General features: G+C 40.8%; 1 protein-coding gene across 1 annotated transcript in view; it reads left to right on the top strand.

The window, feature by feature from the left end:
* The window catches only part of atp1a2a (ATPase Na+/K+ transporting subunit alpha 2a), a 47,730-nt gene that overhangs the window by 6,531 nt on the left and 13,276 nt on the right, over window positions 1-27,923 (top strand). The window contains exons 5-15 of the mRNA XM_050074764.1: window positions 2,567-2,680; window positions 3,156-3,290; window positions 5,277-5,394; window positions 8,063-8,331; window positions 10,493-10,691; window positions 11,687-11,796; window positions 16,688-16,822; window positions 19,703-19,782; window positions 22,048-22,157; window positions 23,394-23,569; window positions 26,873-27,009. Coding sequence (XP_049930721.1) covers window positions 2,567-2,680; window positions 3,156-3,290; window positions 5,277-5,394; window positions 8,063-8,331; window positions 10,493-10,691; window positions 11,687-11,796; window positions 16,688-16,822; window positions 19,703-19,782; window positions 22,048-22,157; window positions 23,394-23,569; window positions 26,873-27,009 — 1,583 coding nt within the window. The remainder of the gene's footprint in view (window positions 1-2,566; window positions 2,681-3,155; window positions 3,291-5,276; window positions 5,395-8,062; window positions 8,332-10,492; window positions 10,692-11,686; window positions 11,797-16,687; window positions 16,823-19,702; window positions 19,783-22,047; window positions 22,158-23,393; window positions 23,570-26,872; window positions 27,010-27,923) is intronic.

Genomic DNA, 27,923 nt, shown 5'->3' with positions numbered 1-27,923 from the left:
TAGTCATAGTTGTTAGGCAGAATAAAGTCCAGCCCAAAGTAGCCCACTTTAATGACCGCTTGACATATCTGGATTAATTTCCTGACATTTAAGGTGTCAGCTTCTCCAAAGCAATTTTCCACTTATGGGCATCTTAAGAAATCCAAAATTTAAGGATCTTTCTTGCTATGTATAACAATATTCTATATGCAGTATATGTTAAAATGTTGTTTTGCACTTTCTACTTCTATACAAGGGGTAAAAAAGGGGTAAAAATATCACTTTCTGCATTACATTTAATACATTAGGTAGAGTGTCAGTCCGGCTTGCCTCTAAATAAGGGTGGGTAATGCAGCCTGTGTAATGTTGGCACGAGATTTGTCAGAATTTCTTCTAAGAAAGATTAATCTTCCAAGTACAACATATCTTAAATGACTCATTCGCTTTTAATTATAATTTCTGTGGAGTTATTAATTTGGACAACATATTTTTGTCAAATAATAACTCAATATGATGGCACCATCTGTTAATAGGACAATGTAATTCCACTGAAAATCAAGAAATGGTAATATCAAGTTATTTCAAACCCCTATAAATATAAAGAAACACACATTTTGCAGACATGCAATACACATGCAGGTCCTAATTCTAACCAAATACTAAATCTGATTTCAACCTTTAACCACAGACCAGACAAGATATTAAATTTTGGTGGATTTTCCTTACCTTTCTTTTTCTTGTGGGTGGATTTTTCAATATGACCTTTACTTGTCCAGGATGGCCTCTTGAGATCTAAATCTCCTTTCCGAGAGTCCTGGCCAAAATGGCAACACAATTAGGTCACATGAACCAACACAGAGCCAGCGCTCACTAAAGGAAATAGACCAAAGAATAGAGGAGGAAAAAAGAACTTTAAAGGGGCAATAAAATAGAAAATAAAGAAAGTAATAAAAGAAAGCTTAAAACACATCATAATTTTGTCCTCACAAGTATAGAGTTACAAGCACACACTGACCCAGAGAGTGTGACGTAACAACAACCACTGACACTGGCATCGGTCCTGGCATTAGCAGGGATAAAAACCCAGACCACCCGCTGTTCAAATGGAGCCAAGCAGCCATCCATACTGCACTTTATGGCTCGGAGTTATTATGCAATCATCATTCAGCGCTCTCCAAACCCCAGACAGCATTAAACCCTTGCATAATATACAGTAACATACAGTAGATAGACACACGCACATGCACACACGTGATAACTTTAATCTCCCCTGTTTAATCTCTACATTCAGCACTGAGTATGTACAGCTGGATGCTCTGCTGAGCTACTTCAAAGGCCCCGACTGCCTGCAGATTTGGCACTTTGAGCCTCTGCATAATGTACAAGCAGTTATTTAAGATGAAAATCCACCCTAACAGGACTGCACACATTGCTGTTGTCGGATTCAAGCTTAATTTTACATGAACTTGATGTTTTTATTGAGCTGAAAGATTGCATTGTCTTAGCATCCCCAGGCTTGTGGAAACGCAGCTGAATTCACACAATTTACTGCCACATTTTAAAATTCATGCTCGCAATCTGGAAACGACGCATTTGTTTTTTCAACCCTTTAAACTTTAGTGGAAGCAAAAGTGTCACCTGTTTGGACAGATGTTGCCCTGCAATTCTGTACAGCTGGTGAACAAGAACAAGTGTCTCCCGAAGCGAGAGGAGGCAAAAGAGCTGAGCTTAAATCTGCAAAAAAACATGTGCAGACACAACCAGGAGCTGCAAACCGAACGCTGAATTGGAGGCAAATGTTGTAAACACTGACAAGTGATTTTCTGAGAATACAGATGTATTTCCTGGTTCAGAAGATTTTGCACCACTTCGGTAAAAGAAAAAAAAAAAAAAGGGGATTCAAGCGTAAAAGAGCAAAACATTCTGTGTTTGCTGTCAAATGAAAGCAGCACCTTCCAAAAGAGGAAACTTTTCAAGGTTTGCGAATTTCATTTTCCAGGAGTCCAGGACATACAGTACAGTACACCAGCTGGCAGATGCTTTCATCCAAAGTGCCTGGCTGTCTTGTTTGCATCAGTGAGAGCTGAAACTGTAACAGCTTTTTCACTGGTAGAACTGAAAATATTCACAAAAAAAATAAAGTTTAAAAAAAAAAAAAAACAGCACCAGAATAAATGTTCCTTGCTTTCACACAGCCACAAGTCTACAGAGCCAGGCTCCAGTTCAGAAAGTATCTCTTGGTAGCCTCGCAGATCAGAGTCTCAGTTCTTGCTTCTCTGGGTTTGGGAGACAGATGTTCACTTGGACTAACATTGAATGAACCGTCCAAGATGACAGGAATAGTACACGAGAATTCAGCTCAAGGACAGCTTTCCCCTTTAAATCTTCCACTAAGACTGAGAGCTTCCCCAGGTTTTCTCCATCTTAACTCTCCTCTTGCACTCTGCATTTAAGGTTTTGCTGTTTTAAAACTGTTTCGAGTTTTGGTAAATCCCCTTTTCCTACGCTTAAACATGCCTAACATGAACCAGACTAAGTCGATAATTACACAGACTCCCCCTGTGGCTTGGGTGTGCCCCCGTTTCAGTTGTATCTGGGTGTGGTGCTGGCAGCCGTGGTCATCATCACCGGCTGTTTCTCCTACTTCCAAGAGGCCAAGAGTTCCCGAATCATGGACTCCTTCAAGAAAATGGTGCCACAGGTAAGTTGATGCATTTGGTGTTTGGTGTAGTCTCACAGCTTTCTGAATCAATAAGCTGTCCCTCAAGTAGGGCTTACACACTCACTTGAGTGGAAACCTAATAAGCTTGCACAAAGGAAGAATAAATGTTTGAGCCAACTTCGGATTGTGAGTGTGTTTGCATAAAAACTCCCCTCGCGTTATCCACCTCTAGCACTTCGATTGCCTAATTCTTTAATCTATTTAGGCTCTTTTCACTCCCTCCTTGTCTCCTTTTCCACTACCTGTCTTTTCTCTCTTTTTCCTCTTCCTCTCTCTATCGCTCCCTTTCACATACCTCTACACCCTCTGGCTCCACTTTTTTTTTTTTTTTATCGCTTTTCGTTTCCTTCTTCCTCTGACTAAATCCTCTCTCTGTTCCCAAACTCTCTCTCACCCTCTCTTCCTCACACTCCCTCTCCCTCCTCGTCTCTCTCTTCCTTTTTCTCCATGCCAGCAAGCGATGGTGATCCGGGAGGGGGAGAAGATGCACATCAATGCTGAGCTTGTGGTGCAGGGAGATCTGGTGGAGATCAAAGGGGGAGACCGCATCCCAGCTGACCTTCGAGTGATCTCCTCCAGCGGGTGTAAGGTAGGGGAGGGGTGCTGGGCTCAGCCCTGGGGAGCCTTGAGGTCTCAGTGGGATTACAGTTGCTCAACTGACTTTGGTGTTACTGTGCTGCTTTCTTTCTTTCTTTCTTTCTTTCTTTCTTTCTTTCTTTCTTTCTTTCTTTCTTTCTTTCTTTCAATACTCGATTTTGATCAATTATTTATCATCTTGTTTACATCTTAAAGAAATACTTCACCCCCCCCAAAAGGCCGCTTGTATATCATTTACTCACCCTGTGTTTACTTGAATTTTTAAAGACAACTTTGTTTTTCTTCTTGCATGCCTCCGGAGAAAGAAGATTCCAAAAACAGAGAAAATTGTTGATGAATTGAAGTCATAGGGGTCCGCATTTCACAACAGCAAAACTATAACTCTTGCAGTATAATCCCAGTCTCCTTTATCCAGTTGTAAGCTCAGTACTTCCCAAACAAACAACCCTTTCAGATGGGGGCTGAAATAAAAGTAAAACTTAATTTATATTCTCTTCCACAAACAACCTGACCAAGACCTTCTTGAAGAGGTGGTCTCGGTCTGATTACAAACAAACTCTGTTGCGGTTAGTTTGTGGTGAGAACGTGTTCCGACCTGGATCCAAACCAACTGCAGTTGAATTACACATTGTTTGGGTTAAACATGAGCATGTTACAGTCCTGGAGGATTATTAATGTGCGCCTCCTCCTGTACTGCCTTAATATGCCCATTCGGCACATCAAATGCATCAAAACATTGTTTTCTAGTTGGAGCCGCGCCTCGTTTTCAAACTGTATGGTTTGCTTAAAATGAACAATGCAAGCAATATAGTACACGATGACCAGCGCTAAAATCAACCTGTGTAGTTGTCCCTCCATTGTGACATTACGACATGTCGCATTTATCTTCCTTCCTGAAATTTTCCCGCATAGTAATTCTGACCATTTAAGAGCAGCTTTCTCGTGCAAGGCATTTCATCTGGTCCGCTTGTAAATGCTGCTTTGAGAACACGACCTAACTCTAGGTAATTACGCAACTTTGTAACAAAATTAGTCCCTGATTCGGACCAGAGCAAGCATCTCTAGGTCTGAAAGCACCCTGAGTTAGTGTGTTAGCATCCTAATTAGCACTAAGACAAAGTACAGCTGAGGCCAAGAGGAAAGTCACTAGATTTGCAGGTATTTGATCAACAACCAAAGTAGTGGTTGAAAATTTTCACTGATGTTATCACAAGTCCTCCTGATATCACATGAGTGTTTGAAGCAATTTATTGGCGATCCATCCAATAGTTGTTGAGATAGTCCAGCAGTTTCATGTAGTCAGACATGCACAGCTGCAACCTCACTTCCAGATAGTTCACATTTAAACAATCAGGTTACTTTAAAGCATCTCGGTTCATGAAACAGGTCCATTTTTCTGTCAATAGGTACTGAAGGATCAGTGTTTTATTAAGTTCTTTGTGAAGCTTTTTTTTTTTGCCGCCAACAAGCAACACTTTAGTCAGATATGCACACATTACACACATTAGGAAACTGTTGTTTGAGCAGTGAAGCCCATAATATCTTTTAACTGCATTAACATCACCCCAACAATGCTTTCACTTTGTGCAGCATGAATATGGTTCACCTCCACACCACATATTCACCCAACACGGTTTTTGAGTTGATAGTTGTCTGCTTTAATGAAAAACTGAGTTAGACTGTTTCAGCAGAATTCTCTTCATGAGTTAGTAATGGGACTATCAGAGTTTATCCCACTGGATTTTGACGCAGTGTAATGAGACTGCGGTAATCAATAGTATAATTTCTTCACCTATAGAGGAACGTGAGTAAAATCACTATGATCAGAAAACTGTTTTGACATGACAAGAGTGCTGCACTTGTTGCTGCTTTCATTTCCACCCTGTCAGTCTCACCTCCTCACTCTCTCCTGTTTCTGGCCCTCAGTCTCACTGGGTAACACCGTTCTCTCTCCTCCTTTCTCTCTTTCCCGGTGAAGGTGGACAACTCATCTCTGACGGGAGAATCGGAGCCTCAGACTCGCTCCCCAGAGTTCACCCACGACAATCCTCTGGAGACCCGCAACATCTGTTTCTTTTCCACCAACTGTGTCGAGGGTCAGTAGGTCACATCTGCCCAAGATTGTCTCTTATTGCCTCTAAAAGTCTTAGTTTTAGCCATCTGGAGATAAACTATGAGTGTGTTTCAGTGCAGTCATCAGAACAGCCATCCCTTCATCCTACAGTAGTGTGTAGTTATTGAATTTTGAATGCATTGAGATTATTAATGAGGGTTTCCATTTGAAATTCAACCGATGGGAATTTTAGTTGGTATTTCCGCTGCTATCAATCATCGAATAGTGATGCAGTAAGCATTTCAATGGGATTTTTATATTAGACTCTGCAACTTCATCAATCTCTACATCTAAATTCTAATGTAGATTGAATATAAAGCAGTTCCTCTCCAAACTACAGTACATTCATTTTGGAAAAAAAAAAGATATTGGCTTGAAAGGGACAGTTCAACCCCAAATCCAAAATACATATTTTCCCTCTTACCTGCAGTACTGTTTATCAGTCTAAATTGTTTTGATGTGAGTTGCAGAGTTTGCGATATTGGCCTAAGAGATGTCTGCCTTCTCTTGAATATAATGGAACAAGGTGGCACTCAGCTTGTGGTGCTCAAAGCACAACATAGATACATTTGAAAAACTCAACAACAGCAATGTCTCTTTCCAGAAATCATGACTCAGTTACTCAAGATAATCCACAGACCTTGTTGAGAGCAGTTTCATGTTGGAACTATTTTCTTTCTGCTGAAGTACACCCATCAACTGTAACAATGTGCAGAGGGTAACTACATCTACTCACGGACAAGAGGCTCATGCTCATGATAGCACAAAATGCAAACATTTATTGCGACCTCCTCGACTGAGCTGTAACGTTTGCTCCCTCAGTGGTGCTAGGTGAGCTAGCAGTAGATGCACACTTCCTTCTGCGCAGCAATATGGTTACTGACGATAATCTACAGACCTTGTTGTGAGCAGTTTCATGTGGGAACTATTTTCCTTTTTCTTAATTACACCAGCCAACTGTATCACTGTACAGAAGGACTCATCTAGCACCACTGAGCTAGCTAAAGTTAAAGCTCAGCTGAGGAGGACACCATTATTGTTTACATCTCGTGCTGTCATGAGCATGAGCCTCTCATTCATGAGCAGATGCACGCTTCCTTCTGTGCAGTGATAGAGTTGGCCGGTTTAGTTCAGTAGAAAGAAAACATTTCCATGTTAAAGTGCTCACAGCAAGGTCTGTGGATTATCTTGAGTGATCAGGCCATGATTTCTGGAAAGAGATGTTGCTGTTGAGTTTTTCAAATGGATCTATGTTGTGCTTTGAGCACTATAAGCTAAGGGCCATCTAGTTCCATTATATTCGAGAGAAGCAGACATCTCAACTGTCGATATCTCCAGCACTCTCATTCACTCACTCACTCACTTACTCACTCATTTCTTTATCTTAGGGTGAGCTGTCCCTTTAAGCCCAGATAACAAGAAACTGCACTGCAAACAGCAGTAAAACGTTTCCTCTGTGTAGGGTTAGGTAATGAACCTCAGTACTTTCCAAAATATGTCTGTGGAATTGCACCACAGTTGGCTTAAACATGGCCTGGCCAGATAGATTAAACTGAATGCATAAAGAAGCAACTGTTGAATGAAACACCTGTAAACCTTCTTGTGGTGGCTGCAGCCTCAGGTATATTAAGTTTTTGGCGGACAACTGCTGTCAACCACAAGAATTAGGAGCTTTCAGTTATATCACATCATCTTCATCAGTAGATAATGTTTGCCCAGCTGTCATGGAATTTTAGACATTGATATTTCAGGTTTTTTTCCAAACACTTTAACAGTTATTGTCTGTGTCCACTTAAAATTCCGAGATTGGGATTTAATTGCATCCTATTTCTAAAAACCGTAATAGCAAAAGTTGATGTGGATCATTTTAGTGCATTTGCCAGCTTTCCCCCCAAAAAAGTCAATATCTGAGTCAGTGCTGAAATTTTTTATGGATACAGTTATGATTAGTCTCATAGTCTATTACTTTTTTTTTTTGTTGTGTCATAACATCAATTCACAGATTACAAAAAACTAAAACAAACAAATGAAAAAACACCATACTCTCTCATTTAACTCTAGCAATGTCTAGCTATGCAGGTAATTTGGGTTTTATGTGTGCACCTGAGATTTCTGCTTCCACCCTAATACAATGGGGGTAAATGACATTTTGTCTGTGGTGCTCACAGCATTGGAAATTACATTTAAAACATTTTTCTTTCCTTAAACAATGTCCTTGTTGCTCTGTGTAATCCACAGATCTCACTTTGAACAGCTTCCTTTAGAACTACTTTCCACAGAGAAACTGCCAATAGTGAGGTGTGAGGATAACATTATTTGTATTTTACGTGATTCTTTCCTCACTCACTCAGAGTGCTCGACTATCAATCTCTGCCCAACACCTGTAATTCTCCTCCATCCATCACTACGCTTCATCCAGCCCCATCACCTCCCTATCAACCGTCCTCCCTGTTTACAAAATACAGCACTCAACTCCCACAGCGTCTTACACACTGTTAGCACTCATTTATCTCTTTACATATTTCTCTGAGGAACACACACACATTTCATTAAAGCAGTTAGAGCATTGGATCAGCCAGATATGGGCTGGACTTCTTGTTTGAACAGTTTTTGTCCATAGAGACTAACAGTGAATCACCCCTCCCTCTCAGGTACGGCCCATGGTATAGTGATAGGTACCGGTGACCGAACAGTGATGGGTCGCATTGCCACGCTGGCATCAGAGCTTGAAGTCCGCCGCACGCCCATCAACATTGAGATTGAACATTTCATCCACATCATTACGGGCGTGGCAGTCTTCCTGGGTGTGAGCTTCTTCATCCTGTCACTCATCCTGGGCTACACCTGGCTGGAGGCCGTCATCTTTCTTATTGGCATCATTGTGGCAAATGTGCCTGAAGGATTGCTGGCTACTGTCACTGTGAGTAGTGTGTGTGGGTGTGTTCCTCTTTTTTCATGAGAGGCTCAGCTTATGAAGTTTTTACTGATATTCATCAAAAAAAAAAAGAGTAGTTCAGCTTGAACGTTGTTTTAAATGAGATTTTATGTCCTCACACAGCCTCTTCCTGTTTCTTTTTCAAGAACACAAAGTGTACTTCCGTTTACAATCAACAAGGTCCTCTTGTAGCAAGGACAAATCATAATACGCTTCTGGGAATAGTGAATAGAACCATGGGGAAATGTCATAAATCGGCAAGCTGTACACAACAAAAGATTAGAGATGATTTGTGCTGCAAATGTTCATTTTTATTTTTATGATATTATTTGATTTGTTTTCTTTTTCTACTTAGATTTTTGCCTTGACAGTAAAAAAAAAATCAAAATAAACTAAAAAGAGCCGCATAGTAATGAATTGGGGGCAAAGTATCATGCTGAAAATACAATATCTGACATACCTTTTAAAGGAATACTTCACCCTCAAAATGATCATTTGTACTGTGTTACCTTGAATTTGCAATTTTGTTTCTCACATGCCTTCACAGTAAACAAAGAAGCCAAAAATCAGAGAATGTTCTTGATGAACTGAAGTAAACTCACCCATGCCTGTTGCAGCAGGAATGTTTTAGTGAAAATGCATGTGTTTGGGAAGTACTGAAAGTACGACTAAATAAGTGAAACTTGGATTATACTGCATGGGTTACCTGAGAGTTTGTAAACAGATGTTTTGATACAGTTTTGCTGTTGTTAAACACGGCCCCCGGTTCATCAATATTTGTTTCTGTTTGTGGATTGATCATTCACTGTGGAAGCATGTGATGCAAGAAGTTTTCTTCACAAATTTGAGGTAACATGGGATAAATGATTGAAATACAAATGACTATTTTGGGGGTGAAGTATTCCTTTAAAGTTATAGTGAACATATTAGCAAATTATTTACATATCCAGCAGACACAGAGTAACATTCTGGCCACCCAACAACTATAAGTCTTATATTAACTCCCCTTTTAGCTCTGTTTTGGTCTCCACCAACTCTTGAGAAACGATATCTGGCTCTTTGGCTGCTTGATGTATGACCTTCCTCACCAGCTATTTGCTAACTGTGTGTTACTGCTGTTTGGTGCTGGGCTGGTAGTTTCCAGTGGGTTAATGGGCTTGTTTGCTGAAAATAGCTGCCTGAAATGGGGTTGATAAAACTGGAGTCTGTGGGCCTGAGAACCAAAGTAATGAGCTAAAAGAGGCTTAAAACCTCTGTAGTACTGAGGGAGAAATGCAGAGTTGGGTGTTAATTCTCCATGGGTTGTCATCTTGAGCAGCTGTTTTCTCATTACATGCAGTAATTTGATCCATTGTTAACATCAAAATATTGATTATTGCGGCACTGAGCGTGCCAGTTCTGGAGCCCGCATATTGTGCCTGCTGGCTCACTGTCATGGTTTACTGGCACACCTAAATGGATCGGAGCCATCATCAATGTTATTAGTTACACCTGTGCTTTTCCTAACACTAATTTTCCCTCAGTGAATGTTAGCTGTAGCTCTAATGATACTAACAGAACACAGCAAAGCAGGTGATTTATTACTGAATATTGGAGTTGCTTCAGTGTCGAAGTGAATCTAACTTTTTTCTGCAACAATAAACAAAGTGTGAGCTGAGGTGGATGCCAGCTGGCATTTGAAATGCCATCAGTCGACATTTCACTGGTCACAGAAAATAAATTAACTTCCAGTGACTGGTTTCTGTAGTTGCTTTGGCTTTAAACACACCGTGAGTTGTGTGTGGAAATGTTCGTGCGTGTTTGTGCTGCATTTGTTGCGACGTGAGTAATGTAAGTTAATGTGCATTGATGTGTCCCCTACAACATATGGAATGTGTCTATTCATTGTGTTTTTATGTCCCTGTGCACCTGCTGTTAACCAGCCAACCAAACGCATGCACACAGACACACATGCAGACACACAACACACACTTCTGCTGTAAGGCACCTGGACCACGCATGGTTTCACATGCACAAACACTTGAACGCACCGGTGCGTACACATGCTCTCTCCCCTGGTCGACTAACAATCATCCATCCTCCTTGCCTCTCCTTTTCCTCCCTCCCTCCCTACTCACCCCCCCCTAACCTCCCACCATCCTCCCAGGTGTGTCTGACTCTCACTGCCAAGCGAATGGCCAAGAAGAACTGTCTTGTGAAGAACCTGGAGGCCGTAGAGACTCTCGGCTCCACCTCCACCATCTGCTCCGACAAGACGGGCACGCTGACCCAGAACCGTATGACCGTGGCCCACATGTGGTTCGACAACCAGATCCACGAGGCAGACACCACAGAGCACCAGACTGGTAAGACAGAAAGAGAGGGAGAGAAGGAGAAAAAGGGAGGAGGAGGGGGAGTGGATGGAGAGGCTAAATAAATAAGAAGGGGAGATAGAGAGTGTGTGGGAATACAGAGGGGGAGTGTGACCACCTGCTGAAATGCATCTGTCCAATGTTCACGCCACCAACCGACATTGCTGTTCGCACTACCGCTTGGATTAATTGAGCAGCGGTATGCAGTGGGCGGCACAACCCTCAGCTACAAACATGTCTTTTGCCAGAGTTCCTCAGCGAGACTGCTGCTGCGGAACCAATCGCATTCCTGTCTCCCACCAAACAGCTACACACCGAGCCAAATTTCAAAGAAGCTTTTAGCAATAAACCAAAAGGTTTGGAAGAGGAAGAAAAAAAAAAACAGGTGTTCTATGCATACCAATGAGTATTGAGTCAGGCAATTGTGCAATAATACATTGAATAGCCAGCAGTGCTGACAAAGGCCGCACAGCTGAAACAGTGTGAGTGCTGAAGAAAAAACAGACTGTATTCATTTTTCAGGAGTACAGACTATTTTTGCAGCTGTTGCAAGTCTTGGAGCCTTTTGCACCTTGTTCAACAACTCCAGCCACACTTTGCCACTGTGTACGTACTGTATGTTGCATGATGCTATTACATTCTGTTTCCACAATAACAGTGACAGTGACCACTCCAGACAGTCTGATGAAAAATGAACGCAGCAGAGTGAAGGTCGTTTTCAGTTCGATGAAATTTCCTAACAGCTTTTATTTTTCGAGGCGTTCTAGTTAAGAATGAATGCCATTCTCCAGACTGGGGAATTGAAAAATCACTTTTGTCTATGAATAAGGGATTGCTCAACTTAGCTGACCCCTATTCTGTTAGTTAGCTACAATATCCAGAGCTACTCCGTGAACCAAGAGTTAAGTCAGTAGCATAAATACTGCATGAGCCTTACTTAACAAAAAAAAAAAAAAAGTCTAACACAGCTCCTTCTGCTATTCTCTCAGGTTTGGGTTTTGACAAGAGCTCTGCTACTTGGGCTGCTCTGTCTCGCGTGGCCGGCCTGTGCAACAGAGCTGATTTCAAAGCCGGACAGGAGAAGTTTCCCATCCTGATGGTACAAACCTCCCCCTCACACCGACACTACAACAGCAGCTATCCAAACCTTTGCATTAGTGATTCACTCTCATGTATTATCTGTGCTCTCTAAAGCAGTGAGGTATGTCACGTTTGGTTTTAATCTAAGGACATTATGAGCAGGCAGTTTTAGATTTGGATCATGCATGCGCATTATTCATAAGACATGATTTTGCATACATGGTTTGCTGATAGGGTGAAGTTAACAACATAAGGTTAGTGTCAGGTGAGCTGTCACTCAAAAATAAGTAGTGCTGGAAGAACTATAGATCATTTACTTAACGTAGGTATTATAGTACAGTATAGTATAGTGTGGTGTAAAAACACTCCATTATAATTAAACATTCTAAACACAATTGTACTTAATGGCACTTTAGTCTTGTATGCAGTCTTGTCTATCCATGACAGGACTGAAGACACCTGTTATTTATCCTGCTAACAAATGTTGTCCTTGTAGCCACAGCCTTATATAACAAACTCCTCCATGTCACAGAGGTCCACCACTTTCCAAAGCCAATTAAAAACACATAAAAGAGCCGTATATATTGCAGAGGAGTTCAGAATTTCTGTCATCCACAGTTACTGTTAGATAGATTATAGTGTAAGCTTTACATTGATGACTTCATGATATTCTGTGAAGGTTACCCACATTTATACCAGCATGTGTAAAACAGAAAAAAAAACCATGGACATTTTTTAATTATGGAGCGATGATAGTACGTAAGAGCTATGATTGCTGCAATGCCTTGGACATGAACCTTTAAAAAATCACTATGAGACATGCTTCTTACAAAGTGGCATGACCAACCCCGCTATTCATGGACTAATACCTCTGTACTTGGACTTCCCTTTATTGCAATGAGCATGGCATGTCCCTTCCAATGTTCAGCCCTTTCCAGGCTTTAGTCTCTTAAAGGTTTTGTTGATGATATTAAATTGATAAAATACCACCAGCCTTTCCCTTTGGGTGAAAGTACAGCAAGACACAAAAGTTTTACAGTAGAAGTAAAAGCAGTCATTATGCACATGAATTGTATTACTATTACTAATGTAAGCAATTAAGGGTTGTAACTGGTGGAAATGGAGCTGTATTGTAATGACTATAAATTATTGGGCAGTGGTGGAGGAAATATTCAGACCATTCACTTAAATAAAAGGAGCAAGAACACATTGTTAAAAGGCTCCATCACAAGTAATAGGCCTTTATTTAAGATATTATTTAAAGGGGAACACCAACTAAATTAAGAATTCCACTATGTTAAATCTATGGCCTCAGCAAGTTTGATCAATGTTTGTGAATGGAGCAGTAGAAGTAAGTCTCAAACTTGTGATGTCATTAAGTATAAAGTCTGGAGCTGCTCCATAGAGAATGAATAGGAGCCTTATTGTGTGAAGCTACCAAATGTTTGTTTTATTTTTTATACCATAATGAGCTTTATTCCATTGTAGCGTTTATAGCTCTGAAACTGAAAATGTACTCGTATACTCAGAACATTACCATCTATAACATCTTTCCCAGTTCATTTTCAGTGGAGTAGTCTCACACTTTATACTTGATGACATTACCAATTTGAGTTTTAGCCCTCTAGTTTCTGGATTTGGGAGAGATTTGATCACATTTACCAATATTTTTAGGCTGTCTTAGACCATAGGAATAACATGTATTGATACTGAAAACAGTTGAAGTTCCCCTTTTAGTAAAAGTACATTATAATCATCACAAAAATGGACATTAAGTAATAAAATCAAAATGACTCATCGTGCAGCAGAAGTGCCCCTATCAGTGTTACATTATCATATGTTATATCATCCAAGCAGCATTTTAAAGTTGCAGCTGGTCGAGGTGGAGCTAATTTTATCTACTTCACACATCATTGGGCAGTTTAATCTACTATATAACAATGTGTCTTATTATATAAACTGATGATATGGGTTTGTATTTAACATCTTAATCTGAAAACTGACTATAGTTATATAGATATTGTTAAAAATACAATATTTCCCTCTGAAATGTGGTGTAAATACTTATGTTTAATGAAAATACGGCACAGTACTTGAACATGAGTGATTAGTCACACCACTGCTATAATGTATAAGTAAAACAGTTGGTTTGCAGTGCTTCATATTTTATAAATAAGCGGCTAAATGTCCATTTCCCTCTAAGTATAAGCACAGTATAATGTAGCATAACATGGATATACTCAAGTACAGTTTAAGTACCTTAAAATGGTGCATTACTTGAGTAAAAGTACTTTAAATTCTCCTCTGTGGCCAGCTGGGCCTCACCACAAGGAAAAACAACCCATAAAAATGATTCGTCAATACCACTTGACACAGGTGCACCACACTCACATACTGACTTACACGCTTAGCCTCCCTCTCACACATAAACAGACACACACACAGCGAATAATCCAATGCACCCCTGGAAATAACTCCCCCACACTGATATACAAACACACACACTGCTGGGTAGGTAAGTCAATAATATCCCAGTCTTCTACCTACCGCTATCCTCCAACCTGTGCTACACTGACCTGAAGAAATTCTCTGTGTGGCTCTCAGCGACAGGGATTACAGCTTCTTGGCTCCAGTGGGAGCAGACCCTGCCGCTGCAGCCTCTCTGCCCCTCGAGGTGCCCGGGCTTCCTCCCTGCATTAAGTAACAGCCATATCTCCTGACAGCACTCAAACATAGCAGTCAAGTCCATATCTGCACCCGGAAAAACAAGAGAAATGGAATTTCCTTGATCTATTTATTCATTCATGAAAAGGCACAAACAAGGACAAATCTTGCGGAGTGTGTGTCCTTGTTTTGCTGCTGTTCATGAATGAATAAACAGGAACAAAGAGAAAACTCTTGTCTTGGTATAGCCCCCGTTGGTATATTGGCTGTCAGGTCAATCAGCTCTGCATGGATTTTAATAAATTGGCTCTAACAGCGGGATGATTTAGAGTGATCATCATGGATTTTTTTTTTATTACGGAGGGCTTTACAGGTAATCAGAAGGAGATTTTTTTTTTTACCGAAATGATTAAAGCACCACACAAGCAACTTTGCCACACATGTTGAAGCTGGTAAAGCTGAAAAAACCCCCACAAAAACAAGTACATTGCAATGTGCATCTAAACAGGGGATAATTCAATTCTGAGCCATGTAAAATAGTATGTGTGTAATTTACAGTGTGGATGTCTACACATGCTCGGATTCATTCAGAATATTTATTGTTCAGGAGGTTTTTACTGGGAGACGAAGTATTTGCAGAAATCTTCTCCTCTCCAAAACAAATGGACCAGGTGATTAAAACCGGTTAAAAACACTGAATAAAGTAGTTTCATATTAAAAAAATCAGTGTTGTTCCAATGCTCCTCGTTGCGCAGGGGTTTCTAACTAAGGTGGCCAACACAAAAACATAAATGACCCTCTCTAGAGACAGTGTTTTGTTTGTCCTTCCTAGGGTACTGTAGAAACATGGTGGTGCAACATGGTGGAGTCCATAGATAAGGACCTGCTCCCCATGTAGTTATAAACTGCTCATTCTAAAGCCCAGTTCACACCAATCAATCTGATCAATCAGCTTGTAGTGAAGTCCGCTGGTCAAGTCAAAATGGCCGCAGATGGCGTGTTTGCCTGCTGTAGCAGGTACTCTATCCCTGCTAAGCCCTGTGATTCTGTCCTCATGTGTACAGGTGTCGCACAGTGGGTCACTGCTGCTCGCTGCATTTGCTTTATCCCCCCTCACAGACACATTCTCATTGACTGATTAATTGGTCATGGTTTTTTATATTATTGTGGCCTATTTATTATGAATACAGTCCATCTGGTGCTCGTTTTATGTTTTTTACTGTTTCATCACGACTGCAAATGCAACTGTAGCCAGTATCTCACTATCACTGTCCTCATTCATATTTTAAGAAGCTACAAATGATATTCAGCCACAAAATAAGCCTGAAAATCTGGAAATCAGAATGGAAGAACAGACAGTTGTTGCATAGAGATGATACACCATCTCATCTGGTTGCATTGCTGTGAACCAGCAAGACTTTACAATGTTGCAGAGTGGCACGTTGTAAGTAGTTGCATGTTTCAACCCATCTCGTCGCGAATCTTTGGTCTGAGCTGGGAAAACACAACAATTTTTATTTTCAGGTGATTATGCACTGAAGAAAACATAATTATTATCCCTCGAAATCCTACACACTGAACCAAGTGATCAAATTTCACCTCTGCACCCCGATAAAGCACCCAGTGTCAGTATGAGACTTCTGCACACCACTTAAAACAAAAATGGACCACACAGTTTTCTGCTTTAATTCCTTCCAACATTAATTTACTTGTTAGATACCTCCTAAGCAACCGCTTTGCTATTGATTATTGCCAATAGGCAATGGTCTAATGTGTTCTTCCAACAATATTTATTTCAACTTTTTATATCCAGGGTCTTTTACATCCATATCCGTCAACAATGCCCATAAGAAACCTTGCAAACAGTATATGTCAAACCAATCAGCTGTGTTTTTCCCCCTAAACTTGAGCTGCCATAATCAATTTTTTATTCATCCCCTAAACTGAGAAAGAAAGCTCTTAGACTCTCAGTACTTCTACATTAAATTATTACATAACTTTAAAAACAATGTGACCAGATTACAAGCACTGGTGATGCAGATGATACTCAGCTACCTGCATTATTAATGAGAACCTTAATGGAAGGAAAGAAAGTCCTCTCAGGTACCGCTTTAATCAGTTAAAGTTCCTTTCCACCGCAGTGTGATAAACACAGGCAGTGAGACAGACAACACTCATTTTTTAATATGCATATGTGAGTGACTGCGCTAATGTGCAGCTGTGTGTGTGTATGTGTGTTCCCCCAGAGGGAGACGGCGGGGGACGCATCAGAGTCAGCTCTGTTGAAATGCATCGAGGTGTGTTGTGGGAGTGTTCGAGAAATGAGAGTTCGAAACCCCAAAGTGGCAGAGATCCCCTTCAACTCCACCAACAAATACCAGGTACTGCATGGGGCTAGTGTTGCATCACGGCTTTGTGCTGCTGATGCAAGTGTACAACAAAATCCCAACACCCATTTACAGACCATTCATATTTCACTTCACGGTCATTTTAGATTTAGTCTTTTGCAAATAGGAATAGATTTTTTAAGTATTTAGTTTTAGTCAATTCATTAATCAGTTTTGGATTGTTTTGTTATTATCATTCATATATTATTATTTATTTATTTTTTTTTTACTGATTTTGTATGTAGGGCCTAATGTATTTTCTTTTTGGATAATTCTGTTAGTGCTCTTTAAATTGGCAATATCATAATATTTTAGAAGATGCATTTCCAACACTTTTCCTCACCTTTTCTTCCTTAGATGCTTCGACTGAATCATGCATATTCATTTTTAACCTTTTTTCCATCTGAGGAAGGCAGCCTGAACATGCATGCTCTTTTGAAGCGACACCCTGATTTACATTCATACTGTTGCACACATTTATGCTTGGAAGCTGACACAACAGGCCACATGCACATCACTCTTAGCCACGGAGAAGCTGTTGCAGTGTTGCAATATGCGTTATTTATGATAGATAGATACACGTGAATTACACACTGGCAGTTTTTGTTTGCTTAGAAGATGCTCTGTTGCCACTTTTGATGGACAGAAATCCTTTTTGTGTGAGATGGTCTTTGGGTTTGGGTAGGGTTAGGTGCGAAAGACCTTAAAGGGACAGTTCACCCCAAAATCAAAATCAAAAACACATATTTTTCCTCTTACCTGGAGTGCTTTTTATCAGTCTAGATTGTTTTGGTGTGAGTTGCCAAGTGTTCTAGATATTGTATGTAGAGATGTCTGCACTCTCTCAAATATAATTGAAACTAGATGGCACTCAGCTTGTGGTGCTCAAAGTGCCGAAAACATTCATTCATTTTCCGTAACCGCTTATCCTGATGGGGGTCGTGGGGGCTATCATTGGGCGAGAGGCGGGGTACACCCTGGATAGGTCGCTAGACTATCACAGGGCTGACACATAGAGACAAACAACCATTCACACTCACATTCACACCTACGGACAATTTATAGTCACCAATTAATCTGCATGTCTTCGGACTGTGGGAGGAAACCGGAGTACACGGAGAAAACCCACGCTGACACGGGGAGAACATCCAAACTCCGCCCAGAAGGGCTCCCCCACCCTGGGTTTGAGCCAGAAACCCTCTTGCTGTGAGGCGACAATGCAAACCACAATGCTAACCATCGCCCAACATAGGCATAGGAACTTTTTTTCCCCTTCCGAACTACACTCGGCAACTGTATCACAGCACAGAAGGAAACATGCATCTACTGCTAGCTCACCTAGAACCACTGAGCTAGCTAACATTACTGCACTGCCGAGGAGGACACCATTAATATTTACATCTCACGCTGTCATGAGCACGAGCCTCTTGTCCATGTGTAGATGCACGACTCCTTCTGCGCGGTGATACAGTTGGTGGGTGTAGTTTGGTTGAAAGAAAAAAGTTTGTGCAGAAGGAAACGTACATCTACTGCTAGCTCTCCTAACACCACTGAGCTAGCTAAGGGTAGAGTTCCGCCAAGGTGGACAACATTAATGTCTACAACTCGCAGTTCAAACACCACAAGCCGAGTGCCATCTAGTTCCATTGTATTGGAGAGAAGGCAGACATCCCTATGGACAATTTCTCCAACTATCAGCAACTCACACCAAAACAATCTAGACTGATAAATAGAACTACAGGTAGCAGGAGAGATAGGCATTTTTAATTTTGGGGTGAACCGTCCCTTTAAATAAAATGTCAAAGTATAGGAAGCTCTTTGTGATAACTTGTGTCTCAGACAATATCAGAATTTGTCGCTGAAGTCTGCTACTTTTCTGATGACATTAGACAATAAACAAGCATGTGCTGCATGGTGCTTCCACCTCTCAGTCGATCAAGAAACATGTGGAACGGTTTTAAATGTGTTAAAGACTACTACAACAACAACAAAAACAGCATTTCTTGTGTGATGCTACAGAATTGTGCTATTTTACAGTACACAATAGATCACAACCGGCGCTCCTGAAGGGTCTTAAGTTAAGCTGCATGCTTTGTTACATCCTGTAGGAGTCGACAACAACACTAGCAATGAATAAAAGTTAATATTGAACTATGTAAAAAGTCATCACAAAGAGCTTAAACATCTTGCTCAAGGGCACCGCAACAATTAAGACAAGGGGAATGTTTCTGCTTTCCACACCCAGTCTTTCCCATCCCGTCTGGAGATTTGAACTGGCATATGAATAACACAACAGTGATGTTGAAGCAAACAAAGGACTTCCTGCATGCATTTTGTGCACCTGTTCCCTGACTTAAAATAGGAACGTCTGTGTTGAGGGAAGGAGAAAAAAAAGCAATTTTGCTCTGGTTTCCTGAGATTAGATATGCTGTGACTCAGATACAAATTACCTGGGGGTGTATGTGTTTGTATGTGCATGTGTGCATGTGTGGGTGTGGGGGATGGAGTAATGCAAAATGTAACACCACAGGAATACATGTGAGGGTGTGAATGAATGCTCCTTCAGCACGGGGGAATATATATGGCTTACAATGTGCACTCCCTCAAGTCAGCATTGATAAGACTTTTATTTCAAACCACTTGGAAAGATATGACACCAACAACTAAGAAATGATTGCTGGTACGACCGTAACATTCACGGTTAGGCGTTTCTGGAGAGCATGTCTTGTCCGGAGCCTTTCTCTTATTAAAACAGAAGCATCTAAGACCAGCAAGAAAAAAGCAGACATAAACTACATGTTGCATCTTGTTTCAAAATAAATCCTGTCATGTTAAGTCCTGACCAGTCTTCAAATATTCTCTCCCTTTTTCAAGCTCTCTGTTCATGAAGTGGAGGACAATCCCTCTGGTCATATTCTGGTCATGAAGGGAGCGCCGGAGAGAATCTTGGACAGGTTGGTCAATCAATAATGAATCGATTATACGTCTCCCAAGTGAGGAAGCACAAAATGTATACTTCTTTTTCATTTCCCAATTCCTTCTCTTCCAGGGATGTAGTGGGAAAAAATGACAGACTCCTTGAAGGCTGGCAATATTTTATATGTTTGATTTTTTTATTGTCAACAAATCCCATGAAAAGACTAAAACTAACTTTGAATTGATCCATATAACAAGTGTTGTCTGTATTCAAAACCTGATATGGCTTATTACTCTGTGCCATGTATGTCCACTGTTGACCAAAAACTACTAACACCATGTAGAAAATATTTAAAGAAAAGTTAAGACATGCTCCTTCATCACCGTAAACGTGGGCACTGTAGTGTTTTTGAGACGATCCCACATACACCGTTCTGCTGCTATTCACAAGAGCACCAAATCCACCCAATAAACTTACCATTTACTCCCTCTGGAGTAATGTACATTATACAACACTTTAAAAAAACAATTAAACTACATATTTGTGAGCTCTTTTAGCAGGAACTAATAGACTTGAGACTGACACTCACAGACAGGGTAGGGAGAACAGAAAGTACTGGGAGAAGCACTGATGAAAACCACCAGAGGGTGTAATGGAATGCAGGGTGGAGTTTGGGTGCTGAAAATACTACTGTATTACTGTGGGACACTATCTATCACACTTTATTTTGGTCATATTGTCACATTAAAGGCACTCCCTGAGAGGAACTGCCCACTGAGGAGCTCCCCCAAGAACTACATATCTTCAAGGGCTTTTATTTTTTGTTTGCATTACCACCGCTGACTGGCCGTTGGTATGGCAACAGCACTTCTACGCAAGCTGTCCCAGTCACATACAATGCTCAGTGAAGCTTCACTGTTGGCCTATTTATATGTGTTTTCTTCGATTTTTTTGTTACATGCTGTCGTTAGTGTTTGGGCTGTCTGTTGTTTACATAGCTAATGGGTTTTTAAAAATGGCGTTTGTCGGTGCTGCATTAACTCATGTGTTTGACCAAAAACTGTACACTTATGTTCTCAAGGTTCTTCTTGTGCTGGGAGATTACCTACTCTATAATACGAGCTAAAAAAGTCTCTCAAAACATCGTTCTAAAGCAGTGTCTCTATCAAACATTTTCAATATAGTACTCTTAAGCCCCGTTTCCACCTAGCAGTACGGTACGGTTCAGTTGAGTTCGGTACGCTTTTTTCCATCTCCACTGTGAAAAGTTGTGGATGGTACCAGTGGAACCACTCTGTTCCATCCCCGTATTTAGTACCCCCTTTGTTGGAGTACCTCACACACAGATCTGGTACTAAAAGGTGGAGCTGTGAACACCTCAGTCTGTTGATTGGTCAATAGTGGACGGTCACTCTGCTCAAGGCTGAGTTGTGGCTGGTTTTGAAGCTCATGTAACCACTGTTCATACCATGGAGAGTTTTATTAGTAGATTGTGACTATGAAATGAGACAAGGCTTTAGAACCAGTAGGCCTATATAACCAGTACCAACATGTACCTAAACCATCGATCTGTTTAGCGTTTCCACCACAGACCGTACTCAGTGTAGACGGTTGATACCATATAGTAATAGCTGCATCACAGCTCCATCCAGCTCTCACTGTATTTCCTCTCTATGGGTCATATAGAGGAATGTCTGCACCTTTCTGATCATCCACGGAACGAGGTTGCACGCCAACATTTGCAGAACAAAACAGAACAGGCGTTGAGTCCTTGTAGAGCAAGAGTAACAGTTCTCTCTTGACCAACCAACAGACTGCAGTGCTCTAGCTCCACCTTTATTGTCAGATCAGTGTGATACGTACCTCAACAGAGGGGTGACAGAAAAACAGGATGGAATGGAACAGTTCTACTGGTACCATCCACAATTTTTAAAAGCCAAACTGAACTGGACTGCTTGCTGGAAACACAGCTTGTGAACTAAGATCATTCGTAGTTCTTGTGCGTGGACATAATGAAAATGGGGGCTCTTACTGTAGAACTATGAAAATGTTCCTCCGGACCAAAAAAACATGCTGTATGTATAATGTCACACCCAGGTTGAGGTTCAGTTTCCTCATTTGTCAGACCGAAAAACTCCTCCACATCAGCCATTACCACTGATAGATTTTTCAGTTTAGTTTGCGCCTGTTATTTTACATCAGTTTGTTAGCATGATTGCTGTACAGATAAAGGTTTCATTATTATCAGTAGAAGCAGTCAAAATATTATTAATAACTGTTATTATTAATAACTGTTTCACAGGTGCAGCACCATTATGATCCATGGCCAGGAGCAGCCACTTGATGAAAACTGGAGGGAGGCTTTCCAGAGTGCCTACATGGAGCTGGGAGGACTGGGAGAGAGAGTGCTTGGTATGTTTCACCTCACCTGCTATTATCAGCCTGGGAATAGGTAGCTGAGAGAAGCAGCTGGACACAGCACTCACCTTTTATAATCTCCTTGGTAAAGAGGGTAGTTCAGCCACATGGCCCCATAAAAAGTGTAGACTGCTTTTATTGCAACAGTGTATTCAAAGAAGAAGCTTTGGGCACTGCAGTCTTCACCAGAATTTCAACAGACAGACATGGAATTAAAGCTAAAATTACCATTGTTACATGCAGTGTTAGAGACATGGGTTTTCTGGAATTAAGTATGTAATGTTGGACGAATTATGAGTAGGTAATAGACTGATTATTCAATACAGGTCAAACTCTGCACTAAACTCTGATATAATTGGTGCATGACATAATGTTTTTCCTTGTAAAATGACACATTTTGGGTAAAAAAAATATCATAACCTGAAGTTCAGCTTTCAATATCTCTAAAGTGTTCAGCATCCAGACTCTGTAAATGTCATCATCTTGACAACCAAGGAAAAAAAGTTTCCTGGCGTCTTTTTGAAAGTGCCATAGGTAATAATTATGTGCTCTCATCATTTTGTTAGAGTAGGTGTCACTTTTTTCAAACAGCGAAATGTGGAATAGTACCATTTTTGGAGTGAAACTCCTGAAATCATGTAAATTATTAAATCTAAGTTATGCCTTGGGTGATGATGATGATGGGTCGGGTGTGTTTCATGACAAAGAAAGCTTTCTCTGCTTTAAGACTGAGCATTTTATTGTGCTTTGCTCTATAGGGATTCAGGAGATGCATATTTCAAGGGCTGTGGGTCATGAATTAATAAAAGTGGCTGATTCAATTTGTATTTCAGACCTGCAACCTCCAAATCTACATCTAAAATTAAAAATGATTTGTATGCATACTGTAGGTAGGTAAAGGATCACTGCAGCGAGGACAATGTGTTTTCCGAAGGCGTCTTTGAGAGCCTCCAGACCTCTTTCAGATTTCCATATCTTTGAAGTGTTTTACTGTAAATAGAGACAGAAAAACACACGAGAGCATCCTTATTGTTTATTGGATATTTTGGACATAAAACATCCTTAGGGTCATGAAAAATTTGTCTACCTTTTAAAGTGCTGCATAAATTGTCAGTTGATGTCAAAGCAACAAAACGACAGCTTTGTTTTTTCTTTTTTTTAGGCTGAAGTACACTTTGAGGTGTCAGTCAGTTATGAATGATCACCTCACTGATCTCCCTTCTCTCGCAGGCTTCTGCCACTTGAATCTGTCTTCATCCCAGTTCCCTCGAGGATTCACCTTCGACTGCGACGACACGAACTTCCCCACCGAGCAGCTCTGCTTCCTGGGTCTCATCTCCATGATTGATCCACCGCGTGCCGCTGTGCCTGACGCAGTGGGTAAATGCCGCTCCGCTGGTATCAAGGTAATTGGTTCCACAGATTCAACCTTCATTGTAGTTCCTGAAAAGCCCTTTCCTGGGGCTTCATTTATTGGTCTCTTTAGAGAACGGATTTGCACATCAGATGTCATTTCAATCACAAAGTGCAGTCCAAATGACAACCGATCACTCCGAAATAAAAGTCGATAGATAAATGAAGTTCTGGTGGTTAGAGGAAGCTGCTGAAAATATATTCGGTATAAACTCTAAAACTCTGAAAAGGAGGCCAGCAAAAGTAACATCACCATAGTGCACAGATTCCATGTTTGTTCAGATGTTGGGTACTCATCTCTCCCAGGTATGACTGTTTTTGCAGAGAAAGGAGTGAAATTACAAAATCTTAAGAACAGCAAACATCTGTTTTTTTTTGTTGTGAAAATAAAAAGCGTCAACAGAAAGAAATGCTTCTTTTTTAAAGAAACAAACAAAACAAAACTGCAGATTAGGTACATTTACAACAAATTTTCTTATATGTTAAACAACTGCAGATACGCACAGAGAAGATGTTTTGTAAGAGCAGCAATAAGCTGGGTCCCAGAAAGGTTAAACAACTTCAACAGAGATAAAAATGGATAATGAGTTGAATGAGTTGTTCTAATTTCAGGGGGGAGTACTACACATCCGTTAAAAGGATTTTGCCCATTTAATTTCAGGTACAAAAGTTATGATGCATCCTTTGATAATGAAATTTTGAAAGACACACTGTAATTGGCTTAAAGAACAAACTAGAGGCAGAAGCATGTAAGGATGTCACTATTGCTTAAAGGAGGGAAACGTTTGATGAGTTTAAGCTTTGATAAAATGATAAGATCACAAAGTTTTCAGCAGACTTTAAATGCAATATATCAGCTTTGTTTTGACTGAGACGTTATGGTATTATGCCATGTCTTTTTTGACCTGATAAAAAATAAAAAAATGTGGGTAGACATTACAAATGGGCAACACTCTCATTTATACAAATACTTAAACACCTTAACTCCAGACTAAACTGAGATTTAAAGTGGTCCGTGTGATTGTTCAAATGTTATTCTATGCAGATGATAAATTTACTATCTGTGATCAGGTGTGTCAGTATGTGTGTAATATAAGTGCTACATAGTGTCATTAAGTGTTCATTAAGGGCTATAGGTGTGTGTGGCTAATTTTTGTCAATTTTGTATATACACACATACACACCCGCACAAATCCGGTGTATTTCCTCATAGCTGAGCTCAGGACGAAACTAAAGCACATGGCTCTGTTGCTTTAATTACTTTTTATTGGATTAGCAATATTAACTTTCACTGAAATGCCATCCTCTGCCCACTGCATCAGTCCAGAGGCTTTAGTGCAATAGGGCTATAATGTGCTCTGTTTTTATTGCAGCTTCATTCAGCCTGTGTGTGTCCTGCTGTAGATTATGAGGGTGTTGGAGACTTCACAAATGTACATAATATGATTAATAATTAATTACGTAAAGAAGCAGTGTGTAGGATTCAGTGGTGTTGAGGATTTCAGATTGAAACCAGCTGAAATTTGGTTAGAATTCCTTCAGTGTTCATTGTTCAGGAGGTTTTTATCGGGAGCCAAATCAGCTGCAGAGGTCTTTTTCTCTCCAAAGCAAACGAAACAGGTGATGTAAAACGGTAACAACACTGAATAAAGCATTTTCTTGTTACAAATCTCGGCGGCACGGTGGTGCAGTGGTTAGCATTGTCGCTTCACAGCAAGAGGGTTCCTGGTTCGAACCCAGGGTGGGAGATTCGAATTCAGGGTGGGGGAGCCCTTCTGTCCCTTCTGTTCCCTTCTTCTCCCCGTGTCAGCGTGGGTTTTCTCCGGGTACTCCGGCTTCCTCCCACTGTCCAAAGACATGCAGGTTAGGCTAATTGGTGACTCTAAATTGCCCATAGGTGTGAATCTGAGCATGAATGGTGAGTCTATCTCTATGTGTCAGCCCTGTGATAGTCTGGCGACCTGTCCAGGGTGTTCCCACGCGTCTAGCCTGATGTCAGCTGGGATAGGCTCCAGCCCCCCCGCGACCCTCAACAGGATAAGTGGTTAAGGAAAATGAATGAAATCTGTGTTTCTCCAACGCTGTTTGGCCTGTCACAGATGGGTCGCTAGCCGAGCACCTGCTAATGTGTGCTCACCTTTCTTCTCTAATCATTTAAAATGCAGACATTTAGGAGGTTTTTACTGGTAGCGTTTATCCAACGCCTTTGGGCTCATCACAGAGGAGCTGCTTACTATGGTGGCCGATGTGAGTGGCCAATGGTCCTATCTAGAGCCAGTGTTTGGTTTGTCTGTTGTGGGCTACTGTAAAAACATGGCGATGCAACAGGCAATCTCCGCAGACTAGGACATGCTCCCTATGTAGATATAAACGGCTCATTCTAAAGTAACAAAAATTCTTATTTTCAGGCGATTGTACACAACAGAAAACATACTTATTATATTATTTTTCATTTCTGCCAATATGTCCTTTTAATAAGAGGTTCAGATGCAATATAATGAATATTCAAAATAAGTTATTCCTTTTGGTTTATAAGAATGCAGTTATGACATAAACTAAACTTTAGAACAAATGATTACACTTTTAGTAAGATTAATTACTTTAATTTTGGCCACTAAAAGAAAACGTTAGATTCATAAGAGTCCCAGAAATGTGCATATTTTGTCTGATGTAAGAAACTGATAATGAAACACATTATACAGTGTCTTCTACTGTCACTTATGTGATAAAAGGAGAAGAGAGGCTTTTAGTCAAGTCTGCTTCTGTCTGTCTCTTCGATTTGAAAAACATTTAGATGATATGTGTTGGAAAAGCACTTAACACTGAAACTAGTGTTACATTGTGGAAGGTAAATTGAAATATGCCACCTGAAGCCTTTATATAACATTGTTAATATTGTTGGAGGTGTACTGGAGGTCAATGAATGGCAAGTATTTTAGGAAGTGCTTCTCGCCAGCCTATGCAGAGCGCAGTCATCATAGACATATCCCACTCTTGTTTTTGGTCACAGACCCTTATTTTCAGGTTGTTTTTTTCACAGTCCCACCACTCTGCCTATGGGAACAAACTAAACAAGATTTTTGTTGGTGTATATTGCCAGATTTGAACCCTTAACCCCTAATAGCTCCATTCTTTCTCAGTGTAACTACACAACACATTTAGATGACTTATAGACCCTAAGGGCCCATTCTGCACTGTAGCTCGGGTATACTATGACACATGACATGCAGGTGAGATACAGAGGGGTTTAATGTGATAATGCTCTGTGATTTATGGGACCTTCTGTTTGTGGTCAGGTGATCATGGTGACGGGGGACCACCCAATCACGGCCAAGGCCATCGCTAAAGGTGTGGGCATCATCTCTGAGGGAAACGAGACAGTTGAGGACATCGCTGAGAGACTGAATATCCCTCTGAGCCAAGTTAACCCCAGGTGTGTGTGTGTGTGTGTGTGTGTGTGAGTGTGTGTGTGTGGGCGTGCGCACATGCCAGAGGAGGTTTAGGCTGTGTCCTCGAGCATCTTAAGAATAACTTTTTGTGTAACTGTGCCTGTGTTTGAGTATGTGTGTAGTGATGTGTCTGTAGGATGAGTGTACATATACCACTCTCGTGTGTGTGGTGTGTGTGAAGCCATTAGATGGTTATCAGCTTTCTTATTAAAAGTGGAAACAAGGGAAAGCAGCTACCTTGGCTCTGTCTAAAGGTGACAAAATCTGCCTGCCAGCACCTCATTTGTTTAAAGGGATAGTGCACCCAAAAATGAAAATTCAGCCATTATCTACTCACCCATATGCCGAGGGAGGCTCAGGTGAAGTTTTAGAGTCCTCACATCCCTTGCAGAGATCCAAGGGGAGAGAGGGTAGCAACACAACTCCACCTAATGGAAGCTTACGGCTCCATCGTCACCGGTGGGATGTGAGGACTCTAAAACTTCACCTGAGCCTCCATCGGCATATGGGTGAGTAAACAATGGCTGAATTTTCATTTTTGGGTGCACTATCCCTTTAAGGAAAAACAATCTTTATAGGTGAAAAAGAGGAGGTCTCAGGAAGATCAACTTCCATGCAAGTGGCCATGTGTACAGGGAAGACAGAAGTAACAATAGTAAAGTTACAATATGGAAAGTCAAAATGACAAAATGTAGTTAGATGGTAACTACTGATTGAGCTCTGCCAAGAAATAGCAGAGTTGTGAACTCAAGTCAGGCTTGAGTCACAAATATGAAGACTTTAGACTCAACAACTGTTTAGGACTAGAAACCCAAAGTGTAGCACTTTGGACTTGACTTGGGACTTGCCTGTCTTGACTTGGGACTTGGGTGCAAAGACTGGAGACTTGCAATGACTT

This window comes from Epinephelus moara, chromosome 21 (assembly GCF_006386435.1).
Source record: "Epinephelus moara isolate mb chromosome 21, YSFRI_EMoa_1.0, whole genome shotgun sequence".
NCBI lineage: Eukaryota > Metazoa > Chordata > Actinopteri > Perciformes > Serranidae > Epinephelus > Epinephelus moara.
The sequence above is the reverse complement of the archived record's forward strand: the minus strand, read 5'-3'. Positions and strand labels throughout refer to the sequence as shown.